Below are 18,279 nucleotides of genomic sequence, written 5' to 3'. Positions count from 1 at the left end.
TTGCCCCAGAAGGACCCCTCTCACCCCATAACCTGGCTTGTGGCCTGATTGATATATGATGTGTAGTTGCTATGGAGATATTACTTCTGACCCCTTTTTGCTATGAGAGCAGCTTTTTGTTTATTACTTAATATCAAATCCTTCCTCCATGTATGAGAGGCTGATTGAGTAATGCTGCCTATCAACACGCCCCGACCTGCACACACTGGTGTATGAAAAAGCCTGCAACTTCCATGTCCTCGCCCCCAACGTCTTGTTCTCTTTGCCATTTGGGGGGAAAATGGACATTAAATAAATTCAGGGCTTGTTTTTTAATTACTACACTAATATATTCCTGCCAGCAAATGAATTTCAACCCTTATTCAGCAGAGTCTTAAAGCATGCCTGGAGCAAACACCATCCGTTTCAGCAAAGCCCTTAAGTAGATATTTAATTTCAAGTCTCATTGGGACTACCCAACTGCTTAATGTTGAGCACATGCCTAAGTGCTGTTCTGAGCCAGGCTCCTAGTGCAGACCAGTGGCAATGGGAAGCTAAGGAGAAGGGCAGACACCAGTGCAGGCTTGCTCAGGTGTCATCTATATCTTCTGTGCTGGGCTCCCAGTATCCTGTCTTTCTGCATCACAGCTAAGAGTCACAGGAAGCCTCTGAGCTCCATCTGGATTTGACTGGCCGGCTTGAGGACTCACTTGGAGGCCTTGGGGAGGAAGGGCAGGGTGGCAGCATATTCCAGGTCAGTTGGCAGGTAGTCTTTGAGGTGAATGTCAGCCTGCTGTCAGTTTCACTATCCGGTGGCCATTCTGTAGGGGGTTACAGAAGCCAGGACAAACGACCAATTTTTGCAAAGCCACCAGAGATACAGGGACATTTCCAGCTTTCAGGGACATACTGTCACCCTAAACCTGGGGGACCCTCAGCCCAAGACCACCCCAAAATAATATTTAGAAGTGGTTTTGAGCATCTGAAAAATCCCCCTCCCCTAGAAGCCCAAGGAAGCAGGTTTGACCAACATTGTACTGCCTCTTTTCACAGCAGGGCAGGGAAGCAGAGGGCCAGAAATATACTGCATTCTGACTTCCTTTCTGCAGAGCCCCTGTGGGGACTGATCTCTGAAGAAGGACTGGAAGGGGTGCTACCAAAGGGAAGGGGATGCTCCTCCCCCGCTGGTCTCTATTGCTTACTCACTGGTCTGGCTGGAAAGAGCCCGGCAGGAGTCTGTGCTGGGCATTATCTGCATGCAGCACAGAATTGTTGGTAATTAGTAGCTGCATGCATCAAATCTGCTATCTCCTGCTACTTAAATCTTACGGCAGCACAGCTGAGACTCTTGGATGACATTTCTGGGGACATAATAAATTGGAGGGTTTTTTCTAACTCTGTGCTCCCCTTTTATGAATCCTGTAGGCTCATCTGTTTCCATAGCTCTGTCTTCATGGATATCCTCTCTCTCTCTGCCCCTTTTAGACTGTGTATGCCACTGGTGCTAGTGGATCTGTGACTCCCACTGGTAAAGCTGATGAAGTTGGTAAGCCCAAGGTGAATCCTGGCTCAGGCAGCAAGGAGGTTAAAGGAGTCATATGAAACTCTGGCCTGGGGATTCAGTCTGTTGCTGCTTTAGGGACAGAATGGCTAGAGAGAGGGCAGATTTCAGAGAAGGGTCATTCATAGACATAGGCAATAGGGACTTGATCCAAAGCCATTGGAGTCAATGGGAGCCTTTCCGTTGACTTAACTGGACTTTTTCCTCACCCCACTGGATATTGCAGTTCATAGTACATAGGTTTCACCCTTGAAACCTGGGCCAGTCTCCTCTGTGAGTCTTCAGAGTGTCCTTGTTGCTGGCAGCATTGGTTCTCAAAAATATGTTCTCGCACCCCTTATCAAAAATGGTTGAAGTAGGTCAGTTCTTTAAACCTAGATATATCATAACTATAGAATGAAAGAGAGAGAATTATATATTTATTTTAATTTCACAGTTAAAATTTAACGAAGTAATCGTAAAAAAATGTGTAATGTTAATAAATACATAGGTTTGATGAAATGAAGTAGTTGTACTTATGTGCCTGTGCTTAATTTGTGTTTTTGATGATTTACCTTCTAAAAAAATCTGGCATGTCTTGCATCCCCAGAATGGGCATCTCACACCCCCAAGGGGTGCGTGCACCCCAGGTTAAGAACCACTGATCTAGAAGATATCATCAGAGATGCTTAGTTTTGCAGTTCTCAAACTGTGGATTTGTGTCTCCAGAGATAACATGCTTGTCAACAGCAAAAATGTTTTAAAATAAATAAATAAATAATATATAGAGGTGAGAAATAACAGACCTCAGCCTTATTGTCACTCTGCAAATTTGTGTACACAGAGTCAATCCCTTACCTCTCTCTAAAAGTGCAAAGTTTCAAAAAGTTCAATGAGTAGAAGATTGTTTGGGCGGAATAGATCTGGATAAGGAGAAATCTGGAGATAAATGTGAGAAGGGAGGGACAGGCAGTAGAAACCAAATTGAAACTGTTTGAGCAGCATATTCCAGAAGTCTTGAGGTCTTTCTGAGTGTAGCCTTCATTGATTTGAGATCTATCATACCATTCTTTCACTAGAAGGGAAAACCTATAATGGCAGCAGGCCGTAAAAGAGATCCAGTTTGGGAATATTTTAATGAAGTTCCTCTACCTGTGGGTAAGACAGGCATGCGTGCAAAATGCAAACGGTGCAACAAAGAAATGCAAGGCCTGGTTGCCCGAAAGAAACAACATCATGAGAAGTATTCCTTCTCAGGAGGAAGCTGTGTTGAAGATGATGAAAGCAACACGTCTGAACACGCAGGATCTTCAGGTTGGTCAACTTTTTTATTTCATACTTCTTTCTTAAGGACTGCCTGTCTTTGTTCTGGACTATTCTTGCATTCTCATGTTTGAGCAAAAAATATAGTTGTTACTCTATGGTACTAACATTTTAGATGCAGTTGTGATAAAAAATAAATAGCCGAAATAGGCAGATCTTCCTTTTACAATTTCACCTTTAAAGTAGTACTGAGTGTCAGTGAATGCAAAGAGTAATACTAAATGAGCAGTATGGTAATAATAATTAACTGCATTGACTTATTTTGTTTAGGAGAATCCATCCTCAACATACAGGATTCTGAAGACTATCCACCTTCAAGATCACCACCATTTTCTATAGTTTCAGAGTTATCTGCCAATGACAGTGTTTCAGTCACATCATGTCTGGCACATAATCACAGTATATCACCTATAGCAAAAAGAAAAAAAAATCTCTATCATCCAGAAAGAACCATAGATAAGTTTGTGATAAGAACCAGCAGATTACAAAAAGAGGTAATTGATGAAAAACTTGCCCAGTTTGTTTATGCAACAAACTCTCCTTTCCGTATGATTGAGAACCTACACTTCATTAACATGGTTTGGTCATTATGACCAGAATATAGTCCATCCAACAGAGCAGATGTCGCAGGCAAATTGCTGGATAAAGTGTATGAAAGAGAAATTGAGCAGTGTGCAAAAGGTTTAGAGAGTGAAATTGTTAACCTGAGTCTTGATTGGTGGAGCAATGTCCACAATGATCCTGTTGTACTTGCTTGTGGGACAACAGAAGAAGGGAATGTCTTCCTTACAGAAACAATTGATACATCAGGAACTGCACAGGCAGCAGAATACTTACAAGAAGTAGCAGTAAAAACTGTCACAAACTGAAAAAAAATTAAAATGTCTAATATGCAGCTTGGTCACAGACAATGCTGCAAGTGTATTCAAGATGAGAAGAAATTTAGAAGAGAGTGAAGAGAGTCCCAAGCTAATAACATACGGTTGCAGTGCTCATTTGATGCACCTCTTAGCCAAAGACTTCAGTGTTCCAGAAATAAAGGCTAATGTTGTTGAAATTGCAAAATACTTCCGTAAAAACCACTTTGCAGCAGCTGCTCTGAAAAAAGTGGGAGGAACCAAGCTAACTCTCCCACAAGACGTGTGACGGAACTCAGTAGTGGATTGTTTTGAGCACTATATCAAGAACTGGCCTAATCTGATGACAGTTTGTGAACAAAATTGTGAAAAAATAAATGGCACTGTCACAGCTAAAGTTCTCAACATTGGGCTTAAGAGAAATGTTGAACAGATGCAGAGTACTCTGAAGCCTATTTCTGTAGCCTTGAACAAAATGCAAAGAAATAGCTGTTTTATTGCTGATGCTGTTGAAATTTGGAAGAAATTGAGTGAGATATCTTAAAAAGAGAAATATGCAATGACAGAGTTAAATTACAAGCATTAAAAAACAAATGGGACAAGCACTATCTCTAGCTCATTTTCTTGCAAATACTCTCAATACTCGGTCCCAGGGTCAAACCTTAACTGCTGGACAAGAGGAGTTGGCTATGACATGGACATCTAGCAAACATCCCTCCATAATGCCAACTATAATAAACTTTAGAGCTAAGGGTGAACCATTCAAGAAATATATGTTTGCTGATGATGTTTTGAAGAAAGTCACACCAGTGAACTGGTGAAAGTCACTTAAGCACTTGGATTCAGAGACTGTTGAAGTGATAATCTCACTTTTAACAGCAATAGCTTCTTCTGCCAGTGTAGAAAGAATATTTTCTTCCTTTGGACTAATTCATTCCAAATTGAGAAATCGTTTGGGACCTGAAAAAGCAGGAAAGCTAGTTTTTCTTTTCCAGATTATGAACAAACAGGAAAATAAAGATGAAGACGACTTAGTTAGCTACAGAAGCCAATATTTTAAGTTTCTCATGTTGAGCTGGCTGACATAGTCGATTTAATTTTTTTTTAAATGTTGTTTAACTATTTTAGTTAAAAACAATTTTAATAAGAACAAACTTGATTAAAAAAAACTTGAATGTTTAACTGAATTCAAAAATTCATACGCTTGTTTTGTTAAAATATTATGTTTGCTATTGAAGAAAAAAATCCAGAATACATAACGTTGTTTTAGTTAAATAAAACAATTTAAATGTCTGTCTGGTGATGTTCCTCTCCTAATACAGCATGGCAGGAAAATCTTCCAAATATTGATTAACCTGTTGAATTGAAGATATTTATGAAGTCATTGGAAGGTGGATTGGAATATCAAGCAGAGTGCCCCACGGGTCTGTCCTGGGGCTGGTTTTGTTCAACATCTTCGTTAATGATCTGGATGATGGGATGGATTGCACCCTCAGCAAGTTTGCAGATGACACTAAGCTGCGGGGAGAAGTAGATACGCTGGAGGGTAGGGATAGGGTCCAGAGTGAACTAAACAAATTGGAGGATTGGTCTAAAGAAATCTGATGAGGTTGAACAAGGACAAGTGCAGAGTCCTGCACTTAGGACGGAAGAATCCCAGGCAATGCTACAGGCTGGGGACTGACTGGCTAAGCGGTAGTTCTGCGGAAAAGGACCTGGGGATTACAGTGGACGAGAAGCTGGAGATGAGTCAACAGTGTGCCCTTGTTGCCAAGAAGGCTAACGGCATGTTGGGCTGCATTAGTACGAGCATTGCCAGCAGATAGAGGGAAGTGATTATTCCCCTCTATTGGGCACTGGTGAGGCCACATCTGGAGTCCAGTTTTGCGTCCAGTTTTGGGCCCCCCACTACAGAAAGGATGTGAACAAATTGGCGAGAGTCCAGCGGAGGGCAACGAAAATGATTACGGGGCTGGGGCACATGACTTACGAGGGGTGGCTGAGGGAACTGGGCTTATTTAGTCTGCAGAAGAGAAGAGTGAGGGGGGATTTGATAGCAGCCTTCAACTATCTGAAGGGGGCGGGGGGTTCCAAAGAGGATGGAGCTAGTCTGTTCCCAGTGGTGGCAGATGACAGAACAAGAAGCGATGGTCTCAAGTTGCAGTGGGTTAGATCTAGGTTGGATATTAGGAAAAACTATTTCACTAGGAGGGTTGTGAAGCACTGGAATGGGTTACCTAGGAAAGTGATGGAATCTCCATCTTTAAAGGTTTTAGGGTCCGGCTTGACAAAGCCTTGGCTGGGATGATTTAGTTGGCGTTGGTCCTGCTTTGAGCAGGGGGTTGGACTAGATGGCCTCCTGAGGTCTCTTCCAACCCTAATCTTCTATGATTCTAACACCTGGATAAGTAATAGTAGCATTGCCAGCCTGTAGACATCAGGCTTGATTTACAAAGGAGCCTAAGGTAATTAGGTGTGCGGATCCATGGGAATTGGTCACCTGACTCCCTGTGAAAATCTTCTTTGAAAATCCCAGACTAAAGTCTGATCCTGGAAGCACTCAACACGCACAACCCCTGCTTGGTGTCAGATACACATCCCAGAACAGGGCTTGAAATGACACTTGCCTTGGTTAATGTGTGAAGTCAGTGGGAGTCCTGGGCATTGAGTGCGTCTCCAGATCAGACCAATTGTGTGCTGTGTGATTTCACTGCTACAGACCAGGCCAGAGGTGAGGCACAAGATCAAGAATGTATGCAGCACAGGATATGCTGCCAGCTGCCTGGCTTTCCTGTGCAGGGGACATGGCCATCCAAACTGAAGAGCTTTGTGTTTTTGGAATGATCTCAGTGATTATTGGAGCCCAAGGGCGATGGTGAGTGGTTGAAGGACACATACACTGTTGGCATTAGCCAGTGGGTTTTCAGTGTGGTGTCACCATTGTGCTGGTTTGCCATGGACCAGGTTGTTGCTGGAGCTCAAGAAGTGGGGAGCAGGGTGCGAGGAGGTGCCCTGGTCAGGGAGCAAGCTGCAGTGTGTCTGGAACACAAGCCTGTTGCTTGTGGGGTGCTGGCTGGATGAACTGGATCAAGGTGACTGTGCAGAGGTGTCCCTCTTCCCGCCTCTGCACCAATCTGGGGCAGCTGCTGGGTCTATGCTCTGGCTAGAAACGACTCCCTGCAATTCCCCTGGGACTCCGGCACGGCACCCGTGCTCCCCCTGCAATGCTCCTGGGGCTGCCATGGGCACAATCCAGCCTTCTCTTCATTTCCCGTTCCTCCCTGTCTGTATCAGGGCCATTGTCACCGCTTTCCTGTGCGCCTCTTTGTGTAGTGTGTGTACCCTCCTTCTCCTCGCTATCCTTTTGCTCTGTGATCTGATGAGCCAACCCTGTGTAACACAATTAAGCCAGCTGAACCCCTCTGATCTGCTTGGTGCGTGAGCTGCCTGTATCTCCTACTCTGCGCTGGCGGCTTCTTCTGGGAGGACATTTGAAAGTTGCCTAAACTTGCCGAGTAACTGATCTTGTGGTCGTTCGGCACGTGCTAGCTGCTGACTTGTCTCTCCAAGCTCATGTGATTCTTAAGATCTAATAGACATTTGTGTGTGTGTGTGTGTGGGGGGGAGCGCGATGGAAAAAGAAATGATGCATTCTCTGATTTCTATGGAAAAGTCCTTTTCGGCTCGGGGGAGGGGAAGGTAGATTCCTGTTTTTCCTGCAGTTCAACACAATGTGTTAATCTCACTGGGCCCTGCTAGCAGTGGCCATCGGAGAGCTCAGCTGTGGAGTCCCATGGCACTCCATCCTCTCCCCTGCCTGGTTCAGTCTCTCTAGGTAGCCCCTAGGGGAGAGTGAGAGTCAGTGTGGACTAAACTGCCAGCAGGGCATCTGCTCCTGATCAGACACTGACTGAGGGAGGAGCATTTTAATATCCCCCCTCTCCCCGTATAACCACTAAGTCATTCTGTGGCTTGGGTATTCACCTGGATTCCTCTTTGCTTCTGGGTACCCCAACAGCCCCAGTGGCAAAATCCAGCCTACCCTAGCTGCAGCTGGCAGGGAGACTTCTGCTTCCTCCTCTTGCCAGATGCAGAACTGGCCTTGGTGATCCATGCAGTCACCCCCTCTGAGCCTGGTGACTGGGGTCCTCCATGCCTAGGTGTGCAACCGCTGACCTCAGAATAACTGCAGCTGGTTGGGAACACAGCCGAGTGTGTGCTCAGTGACGCAGGCTTTGCTCCAGGGCTCCACCATACTCTCTGCAGTGGTTTGCCACTGAATAGCAGGTCAAACTCCTCTTGAGAGCCCTCCATGGCCCCGGGCCAAGTAGCTCGAGGGACTACCCCCCCTGTGTAATGATGGCCCTCCATGACAGCCTCACTCTGCCCAGCCAATAACCCTGCCAGCCTCCAGAGAGAAACCCCATGTGCACACACAGCAGGCCTTGCTCGGGGGCAGGCCAGGAATCTCCATGTGGCTACAAGCTCACTTCCCAGAGAGATCAGGATGGCCACAGACCACACTGACTTTGGAGCTATCTGTAACACGCACTTCTTCAACCAGCATTCCCATGTTTCTACCCCTTTGCGGGGTGGCAGATTTTTGCTTAAAATATTTTTTTATATATAAATACCCTTGCTGATTGCAGGCAAAACAGAGGAATTACCCCCATATTTTTTGGTGTTTGTTTTATAGGCAGGCCAGTTTTAATGGCTTCTATCTTTATTAGTTAGGTAATTTGCATTAACACAAACACTTTCTGGATTGCTTTTGGATTCAAAGCCATTAGCAGCTCAGTGACACTGTCTTAAAAGGGACGCAATCAATTTTCACCAGAGTTCTGATTACTTTTAACTTTTGCTTTTAAAACACACAGTGATTTCAAAAGGAAAACACAACCTTTTGTGGCTTCCTTTGGAGCCCTTATAGGATTTTAATTAAGTATCCTGGTAGGTTTGCATTTTTTTACCTTTTTTATAATATACACCGCACATATACTGGGGGAAATGCACATTCCTTTTACATTGCTTTGTTTTTACATAGATGTATATAGATTACGTCCCCTTTATACATTTTGGGCAGTTAAGTTCCAATAGAACCCCCTTATGTTCTTTTAGCAAATTTGAGTACTAAATTGTCCATAGTCAAATGATTTCCATTAGATAGCTTTTTCGCCTGGATTATTTACAGACATTCCTTTGGAAAAGGGACCATTTGCTTCCAGAATAGCTGCAAAGAAACCAAGAATTCTCTTTTTCTCTAACACTTTTACAACATTTAACTGTTTAATTCCCTCCAGCCTCTGCAGAGTTAACTTTTCACTCTCTGTCCTTAAATCACTTGCTTATCTTCCAAAATGAGATTGTAATCAACTTGGATTTTAGTATTCCAATTACTATTTCAGGGATTTAAATTCCCCATATCTGTACGCACTCCTTTCCTTACTCCTGCCACTATGCCCTCAAGTCTTCCAACCTGTTTTCCAATTTCTTTATTTGTTGCCTGCCTGCTTATCTGGGCCCGATCCTGTTTTTCTCATTGAACCGTCCCTTTCCATGGGCACAGGCTTTGTTCCACTACCAATTTAGCAAGGAGGGTGGGCTCCTTAACTAGCTCCCATCTCTCCTGGTCCCTTTCCTCTTCATAATCACCCCACGAGGTGCTCTCCTCGTAGTTGGGGGTGCCATACATATGATCTTCTCCCCCTTCACCCGCTGGACCTCTCGGTCTTAATAAGGGCCGCTATAGGGGTGCAACAAGGTTCCGCCCAATATCGAGGATTCTCACAAGGTTCACCCGAATCATTCCCTGTGAGGCTCACCACCTGGACCGAATGCATGGCCAGTTGACATTTTAACTGTTCAATTTCCTTTTCATGGCGAGCACACTGCCTTCGTGGCGTGTGCTGAGCACGAATAGTCAAGTCTTTGACTAGTCCCTGAAGGACTGGTATTTGCTTAGCCAGTGCTTCCAGGTGGGTGCGTTCTGCCTTTTCTGCCTGGAAGTCCTATCTCAAGGCTTGCAACTTATCATAGAATCATAGAATATCAGAGTTGGAAGGGACCTCAAGAGGTCATCTAGTCCAACCCCCTGCTCAAAGCAAGACCAATTCCCAGCTAAATCATCCCAGCCAGGGCTTTGTCAAGCCGGGCCTTAAAAACCTCCAAGGAAGGAGACTCCACCACCTCCCTAGGTAACGCATTCCAGTGTTTCACCACCCTCCTAGTGAAATAGTTTTTCCTGATATCCAACCTGGACCTCCCCCACTGCAACTTGAGACCATTGCTCCTTGTTCTGTCATCTGCCACCACTGAGAACAGCCGAGCTCCATCCTCTTTGGAACCCCCCTTCAGGTAGTTGAAGGCTGCTATCAAATCCCCCCTCATTCTTCTCTTCTGGAGACTAAACAATCCCAGTTCCCTCAGCCTCTCCTCATAAGTCATGTGCTCCAGACCCCTAATCATTTTTGTTGCCCTCCTCTGGACTCTTTCCAATTTTTCCACATCCTTCTTGTAGTGTGGGGACCAAAACTGGACACAGTATTCCAGATGAGGCCTCACCAATGTCGAATAAAGGGGAACGATCACGTTCCTCGATCTGCTGGCAATGCCCCTACTTATACAGCCCAAAATGCCGTTAGCCTTCTTGGCAACAAGGGCACACTGTTGACTCATATCCAGCTTCTCGTCCACTGTGACCCCTAGGTCCTTTTCTGCAGAACTGCTACCTAGCCATTCGGTCCCTAGTCTGTAGCAGTGCATGGGATTCTTCCGTCCTAAGTGCAGGACTCTGCACTTGTCCTTGTTGAACCTCATCAGGTTTTTTTCGGCCCAATCCTCTAATTTGTCTAGGTCCCTCTGTATCCGATCCCTACCCTCTAGTGTATCTACCACGCCTCCTAGTTTAGTGTCATCTGCAAACTTGCTGAGAGTGCAGTCCACACCATCCTCCAGATCATTAATAAAGATATTAAACAAAACCGGCCCCAGGACCGACCCTTGGGGCCCTCCGCTTGAAATCGGCTGCCAACTAGACATGGACAACTAGAACTTGTCCTGGGCATAGGCTTAGGTTGCAGCCTGGTTAGTAATCTGCGCTTTCACTTGCTCAATTTCCACCAGCTGTCGAGTACACACCTCCTCCCTTCTCCCCAACTCCTCTTTCTGTCCCGACAACATTTGATACCACATGGCTGCTGCAGTTCAAATTACTCCCACAGTGGCCCCTAGGTTTTTACCCTTTTGCTTTTTTTACACGGAACCCCAGCGACTGTATCCCACCTTGGTGAGAACCCTCTCCAGCCGTGAGAGGTCCTCACCCCCTTTTGAAAGAGGCAGCAGAGTTCTGTCCCTCTTTGCTGTCTCCCCCATGGCTCGGGCATCAGGTCCACCTGCCTCCCGTGACACCAGCGGGCCAGGCAGCCGGACTACCGTATCCGTGCTCCATAATGCCTGTGCGTCCAGCCTTGAACCCATCGTTGATGCCATCGCCTATGACTGCGGGACTCCCGAGTTCGCAGCTGTACCCTTCTGTTTCCTGAACACGTTATCACAAGCCATTAGTACCACTTTTAAGGTGTTTTTAATTACTTGAGATTTCACTCTGCCCACACTGACCAGCACTGGGGCTTACAATGTTCACGCCCCCTGGGCCCGAGGGAGAGATGCTGAGCCTCCCTCCGTATTACTCGGTCCAATACCACTGAGGGTCCATACACCAAAAACCCTTCCTGGGCAGAGCGAGACACCCTATGTTCTCCTCTTTAACTCAGGCATGCTACGGCTGAGGATGTATGCACTGAGGATTATATGCGTGGAGCGAGACTGCCTGAGTCCTCCTCCCATTACCCGGGACTTGTACAACCCGGGGGTATATCCACCTGCACCCTACCCCCGCCAACCGAGGTGGAGAGAGGAATGCTAAACCTCTCTCTGGTTCTCAGACCTACTAAGGCTGAGAGTGGGCACACCTTTAATCATAAAATCCTCAACATGGAATACCAACAGTGCTGGACAGAGCAAACATGAAATACCAAGGGCAAAGCAGTTGGTGCGCTCTGCAGGGACCCCCCTCCGCAATTCTCCACCAAAACTGTGACAGATTTATGTTACCAATCTGCCTGAGGCATCAGGTAATCAGGCTGAGGCCACAGGATCTTTAGGGGAGGAGATGACAGAGCACACCAAGTGTTTAAGTTTTAAAGCTTTATTAATAAAATAATAAAATAACAGCGATGAGTGTTGGGACTGCTCCCACGTCACTCAAAGGAAGCAAGAAAGCGTTAGTACCCCAGCCCTAACCCACTTTCATACTCACGCACGAAATGAGGCTGGCCAAGCCTGGGTGTAACGTAAGAAGAAGTGGGCGGGGGGATGGGAGTTCTTGTCCCGTGCATGGGTCATCCAGGGTCCGCTGTGATCTCTGACTTGCTTTGGCACTTGGGAGGGTTTTTAGTCCTGGGTTCTTTTGGGGGTGTTTTTGTTTAGGGCCCTCTGTTCCTGGTGCTCTTTGTACCAGCCAAACCGGCTCACTGTGGCCTCCATGGCTTTCCCAAAACACGCCGGCTCCAGAGACTTTGTTTTCCCCCCAGTTGGCCTTTGCCATCTCATTCGCTCTCACTGTTCTCACTGCAATCTCTGTAGCCTTGCTCAACTTAGTTCTCCTCTTCTCATGGCTGGGCAGCTGCAGATTTCTCGTCGAGCCCATGACCTTGGACCAGGGTCTGCATCTTATCTTCAGACGGAGCTAGCTGAAGTATCAAGTTAACCTGTTCTCTGTTCTCTTCCTCCCTCCCCCTTTGGCCTTTTGCAACCTGTAAAGGAATCTTCCACTTTACACTCACACACCTTTGACCCTTCCCCGAAATGCCTTGCGATGCTTGCAACCGTGTTAGAAACATACAATGCTAATTTGCCTCCCCGTGGGACCCCCTGGGGGAGGGAGTCCTTGGGCCTGTGACACCCCTACGGCTGCTGGGGCTGGGACGCCCTGCTAGGCCTGCTGGCTGCATTGAAGTGATGTGCCGGAGTGATCATAGCACTGGCAACACACACAATGGGTAAGGCAGGTTACTGAGCTGTAGGAAGCCAGAACCGGGCAGCATGGCTGAGAAGGTGATGAGTCATGGCCGCTGCATGGCGTGTAGGGAAGGGTGGCTGGTTTACAACAAGGATAGTATGTGATTTACTGTCCCTGGCAGATGGTTGACTCAGCAGAGCTGGCTCTATGGCTGTCCCTGGGAACGGATGTGTTCCCCCACCCTGCCTTTTCTATCTGTTAATGATGTTTAACAGCTTGGGGGTCACATCCAGGTCTGGGGTGAACAGCTCCTCCCCAGGCTGAGAGCAGGGACCTGTATTCTCATTGGTGCCTCGGAGGTTCCAGCAGGGCAGCCTCAAAGCTCAGTGTGCAGCGGCTGATGGCAAAGGGTTAAAGGTGGGCTCCTATGCTCTCACTCTAGGCTCTGAGGAGCCCAGATCACACCAGTGTCCTTTATACTTCTCTATGCTGCTGGGACCATAGTGCTCCACCCACCCACCCACCCAAAAGTGACGGGATTGTTTTCTTGCTCCATTGGCTGGCAGGCGCATGGGTCAGAGGAGGGAGTGCTCTGCAGCAACATGCCCAGCACCAGTGGCTCAGCTGATGTTTGCATTGCTCTGCAGCCCCAGCTCCGGCCAGCTCACAAGCAGTGGTTATGGACTCTGGAGGCAGTTCTAGTCAGCCAGGTGGCTGCTGTGATCCACAGGCCTTTGTGCAGTATGAGATGAATGAGGGGTTCTGGGCGTATTTGGAGGGCCCCAGGCTACATGGGCTCTTCATGGCGTTTCTCGGCTGCATGTTGGAGAATCACAGCAGGAGGCAGTATTTGTATTTCCATGCATCTGCAGCCCGGTATATGCCAGCACTTTCCCCGTCCAACTGGCAGGGGTGTGGACATCCTGCACGGGAATTGCATCAGACTGCTTACCGAGGTCTGGCTCTAGCCAGTCCCCACCCCCTCCCATCAGTCACAGCTTCAGGGAAATATCCCATACCTGCTGGAGCTGCAGATACCACCATCTAAGCCTTCGCTAAGTGAAGCCATTACTGATTAATAAACCTTGTCCTGACTCCTGGTTGAAATGATGCCCCATTATTTGATTATATACGATTACCCAATTATTTCCCTACTATCAAAATAAATCCCTGCTCCCCCCCATCCTATTGCACTTGAAACAAACTAGCCAGCCAAGAACACCTAGGCTTTCTCCTTGCGACTCAGCAGCCTACGCACCTCCCTTCTGAGTGCTTCCCTCGGCAAAGAGGTAAGCCTGTAACATAGTCTAGTCAGATGAAGATTGGACTGTCTATTTGTCTGCCTTTCCCCTGCATCTCACTCCTCGCTAGTAGGGACCATCTGTAGGGGGAACGGTGGTCCAGTTTCCATGCCTGTTCAGTGCCTGGCCCCTCTGCTAAGAGTGCCAAAAAGGGATTTGGTGGCGGTTTTGTCATGTGGACACTGAGAACTGGACTGAGACCATCAACTCAGGGGGGGAGGGATAGCTCAGTGGTTTGAGCATTAGCCTGCTAAACCCAGGGTTGTGAGTTCCATCCTTCAGAGGGCCATTTAGGGATCTGGGGTAAAAACCTGTCTGGGGATTGGGCCTGTTTTGAGCAGGGGGTTGGACGAGATGACCTCCTGAGGTCCCTTCTAACCCTGATATTCTATGATTCTAACTCCTTTAACCACACCCAGCCATCAGATGGCAGTAGCAGCCTTCCAATGCTGGTGTAAGCCAGTTATCTAGAGGCAAGCAAGCTCCATCTCCATGACTTGCTGTGCTGTTCATTTCCAGTTCTTTATGGCAGGTGTCTGCAGAAAGGTTTGATTGCTAATGAGGGTGGCCAAATGCTGACAGCTCATCTACAGTGTGTTTGTATCTATCTGTTTCTTTCTAGCCATCGTTAACCCAAAGCAGCCCAAAGAGACGCCCAAAAGCTTCAGCTTTGACTATTCCTATTGGTCTCACACCACGGTAAGTGGAAACCTGCTGTTCCAGGTGGATTTTCCTGCCCTGAGGCCCTTTTGCAATGGGGAGTTTGTTAAGAAGCTGGGGTCAGATGGGATGGAGTGAGTCAAAGGTTTTGATATAAGGACTGCCAGCTGTGAAAGAGGGGGCAGTCTCCTTGACCATTGTACTTTAGGGTTCACCTCCTTACGAGATGACTTAGCTGATGTGGTCCCAAATCAACCACTGGGTGGCACACCAGGGCTGGTCACCCTTCCCCCTTCCAGCCACTGTGAAAGAACCCAAGCCGTGGGTTTCCAAACAGGTCCGAGGGCGGGGACACAAGCCCTTTCATTATGGCTAGATGGGAGCAGGTTCCCAGAACTATAGGTAGCAGCAGCATTCTGATACTGTTTTTTGTTGTGACTCAGGTCACAGGGTGGAAAAGGTCGAGAACTGCTGATCTAAGCTAAAAAATGATCTGTGGTAATCCCATGACAATGTAGCCCAGCCGCACAGCTGGGGCCAAGGGAATGCAGTGAAAAGTCCTGTGCCATGAATACATTCACTAAATAATTGTTCTTCAGCTGTGTTTGTGCCCTTTGTGCACTTGCTTTCCACAATCGTTTTAGCCAAGGAGTTCACTGGCAGGGGTATTCACTAAAACATGAATAGTGTCTGGAAGCTCATTTTTATTGGCTGTCTATGAGCATTGCTTCCAGGAAACTGGGATCTATCCATTCCATTCCTCCACTCAGAAAGCAGAAACACAGGGACCAATCACAGCGTGAAGTAGGAATATAGGTGACCAATCACAGCTTGCATTTTCATTACTTGCAACAAAATGCTGCCAAAAAAGCTACAGGTTGAAAGTAATTCATGTGAAGTGTTTCAGTAATTTCACATAACAGACCAACCCGAGACACAGTAACAGTCTGCTCCCAGACAATTCACACACAACTAGCCCTGAAATCTGACTAGCTGTTGTGAATTCTTTGCCCAGCTGTGTTCCTGGCTCCTCACTGTGTCCCCTGTGCTCAGTGGGCACTAAAGAGCCTCAAATGTGTTAGCTACAAGGCTGGAAGGAGGTGTGCTGTACTGGAGGTAGAAACCAGATAGCATTTCTGAGAAAGCTTTTTACTAGGACACATCAGCTGGAGCCAAGTCCCTTATTTAACAATCTATTTCAATTTCAATCATCTAACTCAGAAAAGGCTCTAGGCACCCAAGGCATAGGTACCTGTGCAATCCAACCTGCCACAGCTAGGCTGCAGCAAGCCAATAGCTTCCCTCAGCAGTGCAATTTCCATCTCCCCTCCAGCCCTAAACCCCCAAATACAAATCTTAGCCCTTCCCAAATGCCTGCCTGTCACAGAGCGCGTCACTCACCAACAGACTGACACCTCCCCCTGGTCATTCTAGGGATTAGCTCAAGGCCAACACTCCTGTCTGCCTTCTGCACCCTGTCACGCCTTCTCAACAGTCCACCTGCAACTCCTTTTCCTCTGCTATCGCTGCATTTCCTTGGGCCACTTCCCCATGGCCACAGACCTTCCTACCCTCAGCAGCCAGTCCGGAGCTCCTTCTCTTCTCCCTGGGTTCCTACCTGCACTGCTCTGTCCATGATGCTGTCGGGTTGCAGCCTACTCCAGATACAGTCCTCCCTCCTCAAGTTCCAGGCAGCTACTGAGCCCTGCTCTGCCCTGAGGCTCTTTGCTGGGCCCTGATTGGCTGCTCCTCACAGCCTCTTTCCCATTGGCTGCTTTTTGCACAGCCTCCTTAGGGTTCTATTAACCCCTTACTGGCCAGTGTGGGGTGGATGCCCCATCACACTGCCCAGAAGGATGGGGCTATGCACTGTGTCCAGGCTCTGAGAGCCAGAGAGGTCTGAATGGCAAAGTCCAGGGATTCTTGTGGAGAATGCCCTGCTGGCAACTCCCTCTCTGATGTAACCCAGAGCTGGGCAGCTTTTCAGATCCTCAGACAGGTGTGTCACAATTTTAGTGAGGCGGAGTCTTGCCCAGCAATTCCCCAAGTGCGTCAGAGCAGCCCTCTGCTCAAAGCCAGGTGAGAGGGGGGCACAGTCTTGGTTGCCTTTCCTTCCCTCCCCACCCCATTCACATTATCTGTACCTTGATCAGGAAGCCAAGAGCTCTCAATGTCAGCATTGGAGTGCCACCAAGGGACTGGTGCTGAGAGGTTTTCCTTGGTGGCCCTACACTATGGAAGTTAAAGGATCACCTCCCCAGTCGGTGAAACATTGCCAGGGATGCCCCAGTGTGCCTCTGGTTTTGATACACGAGTGACTCAGCAACAGTAGTATGAGAAAATAATGCAGGCTCTGATTCTCCTCTGACTTGCACTAGGATGGGACAGGAGTAACTTTGCTCTATTGAGGTGAATGGAATTGCACCCAGATAAAACCAGTGCAAATGAAAGAAGAATGAGGGCCAGATGTTTCCCATTTTTCTTGTTTTCTTTTCTTCCACTTTCTCTTTCACACCTTCCCTCCCTTCTGACCTCTGTCTCTGGTTTCTCCTCCTCGCAGCCCGAAGACATCAATTATGCATCTCAGAAGCAAGTGTACCAGGACATCGGGGAGGAAATGTTGCAGCATGCCTTCGAGGGCTATAACGTGTGTATCTTTGCCTATGGGCAGACAGGTGCTGGCAAATCCTACACCATGATGGGGAGGCAGGAGAAGGATCAGCAAGGCATCATCCCACAGGTAACAGAGACTATCACCACCTGGGGGAGAGCACGCTGCTGGCTGTGAACAAAGAATACTCGTAGCTGGGTCATAGCCGGGAGCGTGTGGAGGAGAAGGAGGCTGCTGGGGGGTGGAGGGCAGGACAGCCAGGAGACAGGAAGCAGTTACCTGCCGGGGGAGAGCAGGATGATGGCAGGAAGGACTGAGGAGTCAACAGGGCTGTGGCACCAGCGAGCACAGGAGCTACCAACCAGATGGGAAATTGACACAGAACTGGCTGCCTGGAACTTGACAAAGGGCAGGGCTGGGAGGAAGAATGGCTACTGGTCTCCTGGATTCTCTCCCACTCAGGGCAGCTGGAAAGTTAGAGTTGGGAGGGGATGTGAAGCTAGGAGCCCGGGATGGGAATCAATGCAGAAGGTATGAGCTGCTTGGAGGCCACCAAGCATCTGGGGAGTTGCCTTTAGGGCTCCTGGAAAGGGTCAGAGCAGAGCAAGGGAGATCCCAGACCTGCCATGAACAGAAAGGGGGCAGTAAAAGCATCAGTCCACAGAAACTAGCGGTGAGGTAGGTGGAGGCTCTCAGCAGAGATGCCTGAGTGGCTGGGAAACCTTTGGGCTGAATGACTGAGTCATACTATGTCCTCATATACATCTTTCCAGCCCTGCGAGAGCCAGTGGCTGTGAGCGAGTGCAGGCTTTGGCCGGACTGATTCCTGCTCTGACTCCACGTAAGGCAGGGGAGTTCTACCAGGCATTAACCTGGCCACAAAGGTCTGATTCGTCAGAGCTGAAGCAGTTAAAATCCACAGTCCTGGCAGTGCCTTTGGCTGTGCCACTTAATCTACATGTCGCTCAGAGTCACTCAGAACAGGGTGT

The 18,279-nt window shown here is 47.9% G+C and overlaps 1 protein-coding gene across 11 annotated transcripts in view; it reads left to right on the top strand.

Annotated features, from left to right (window-relative positions):
* The window catches only part of KIF1A (kinesin family member 1A), a 182,945-nt gene that overhangs the window by 46,547 nt on the left and 118,119 nt on the right, over positions 1-18,279 (top strand). For all 11 annotated transcript variants that reach the window (XM_054039625.1, XM_054039621.1, XM_054039620.1 and 8 more), the window contains exons 3-4: positions 14,642-14,718; positions 17,240-17,419. In XM_054039625.1, the coding sequence (XP_053895600.1) occupies positions 14,642-14,718; positions 17,240-17,419 (257 nt within the window). The remainder of the gene's footprint in view (positions 1-14,641; positions 14,719-17,239; positions 17,420-18,279) is intronic.

The sequence above is a fragment of the Malaclemys terrapin genome, chromosome 9 (assembly GCF_027887155.1).
Source record: "Malaclemys terrapin pileata isolate rMalTer1 chromosome 9, rMalTer1.hap1, whole genome shotgun sequence".
In the NCBI taxonomy this organism is placed as follows: domain Eukaryota; kingdom Metazoa; phylum Chordata; order Testudines; family Emydidae; genus Malaclemys; species Malaclemys terrapin.
This window is presented reverse-complemented; position numbering and strand designations above follow the sequence as displayed.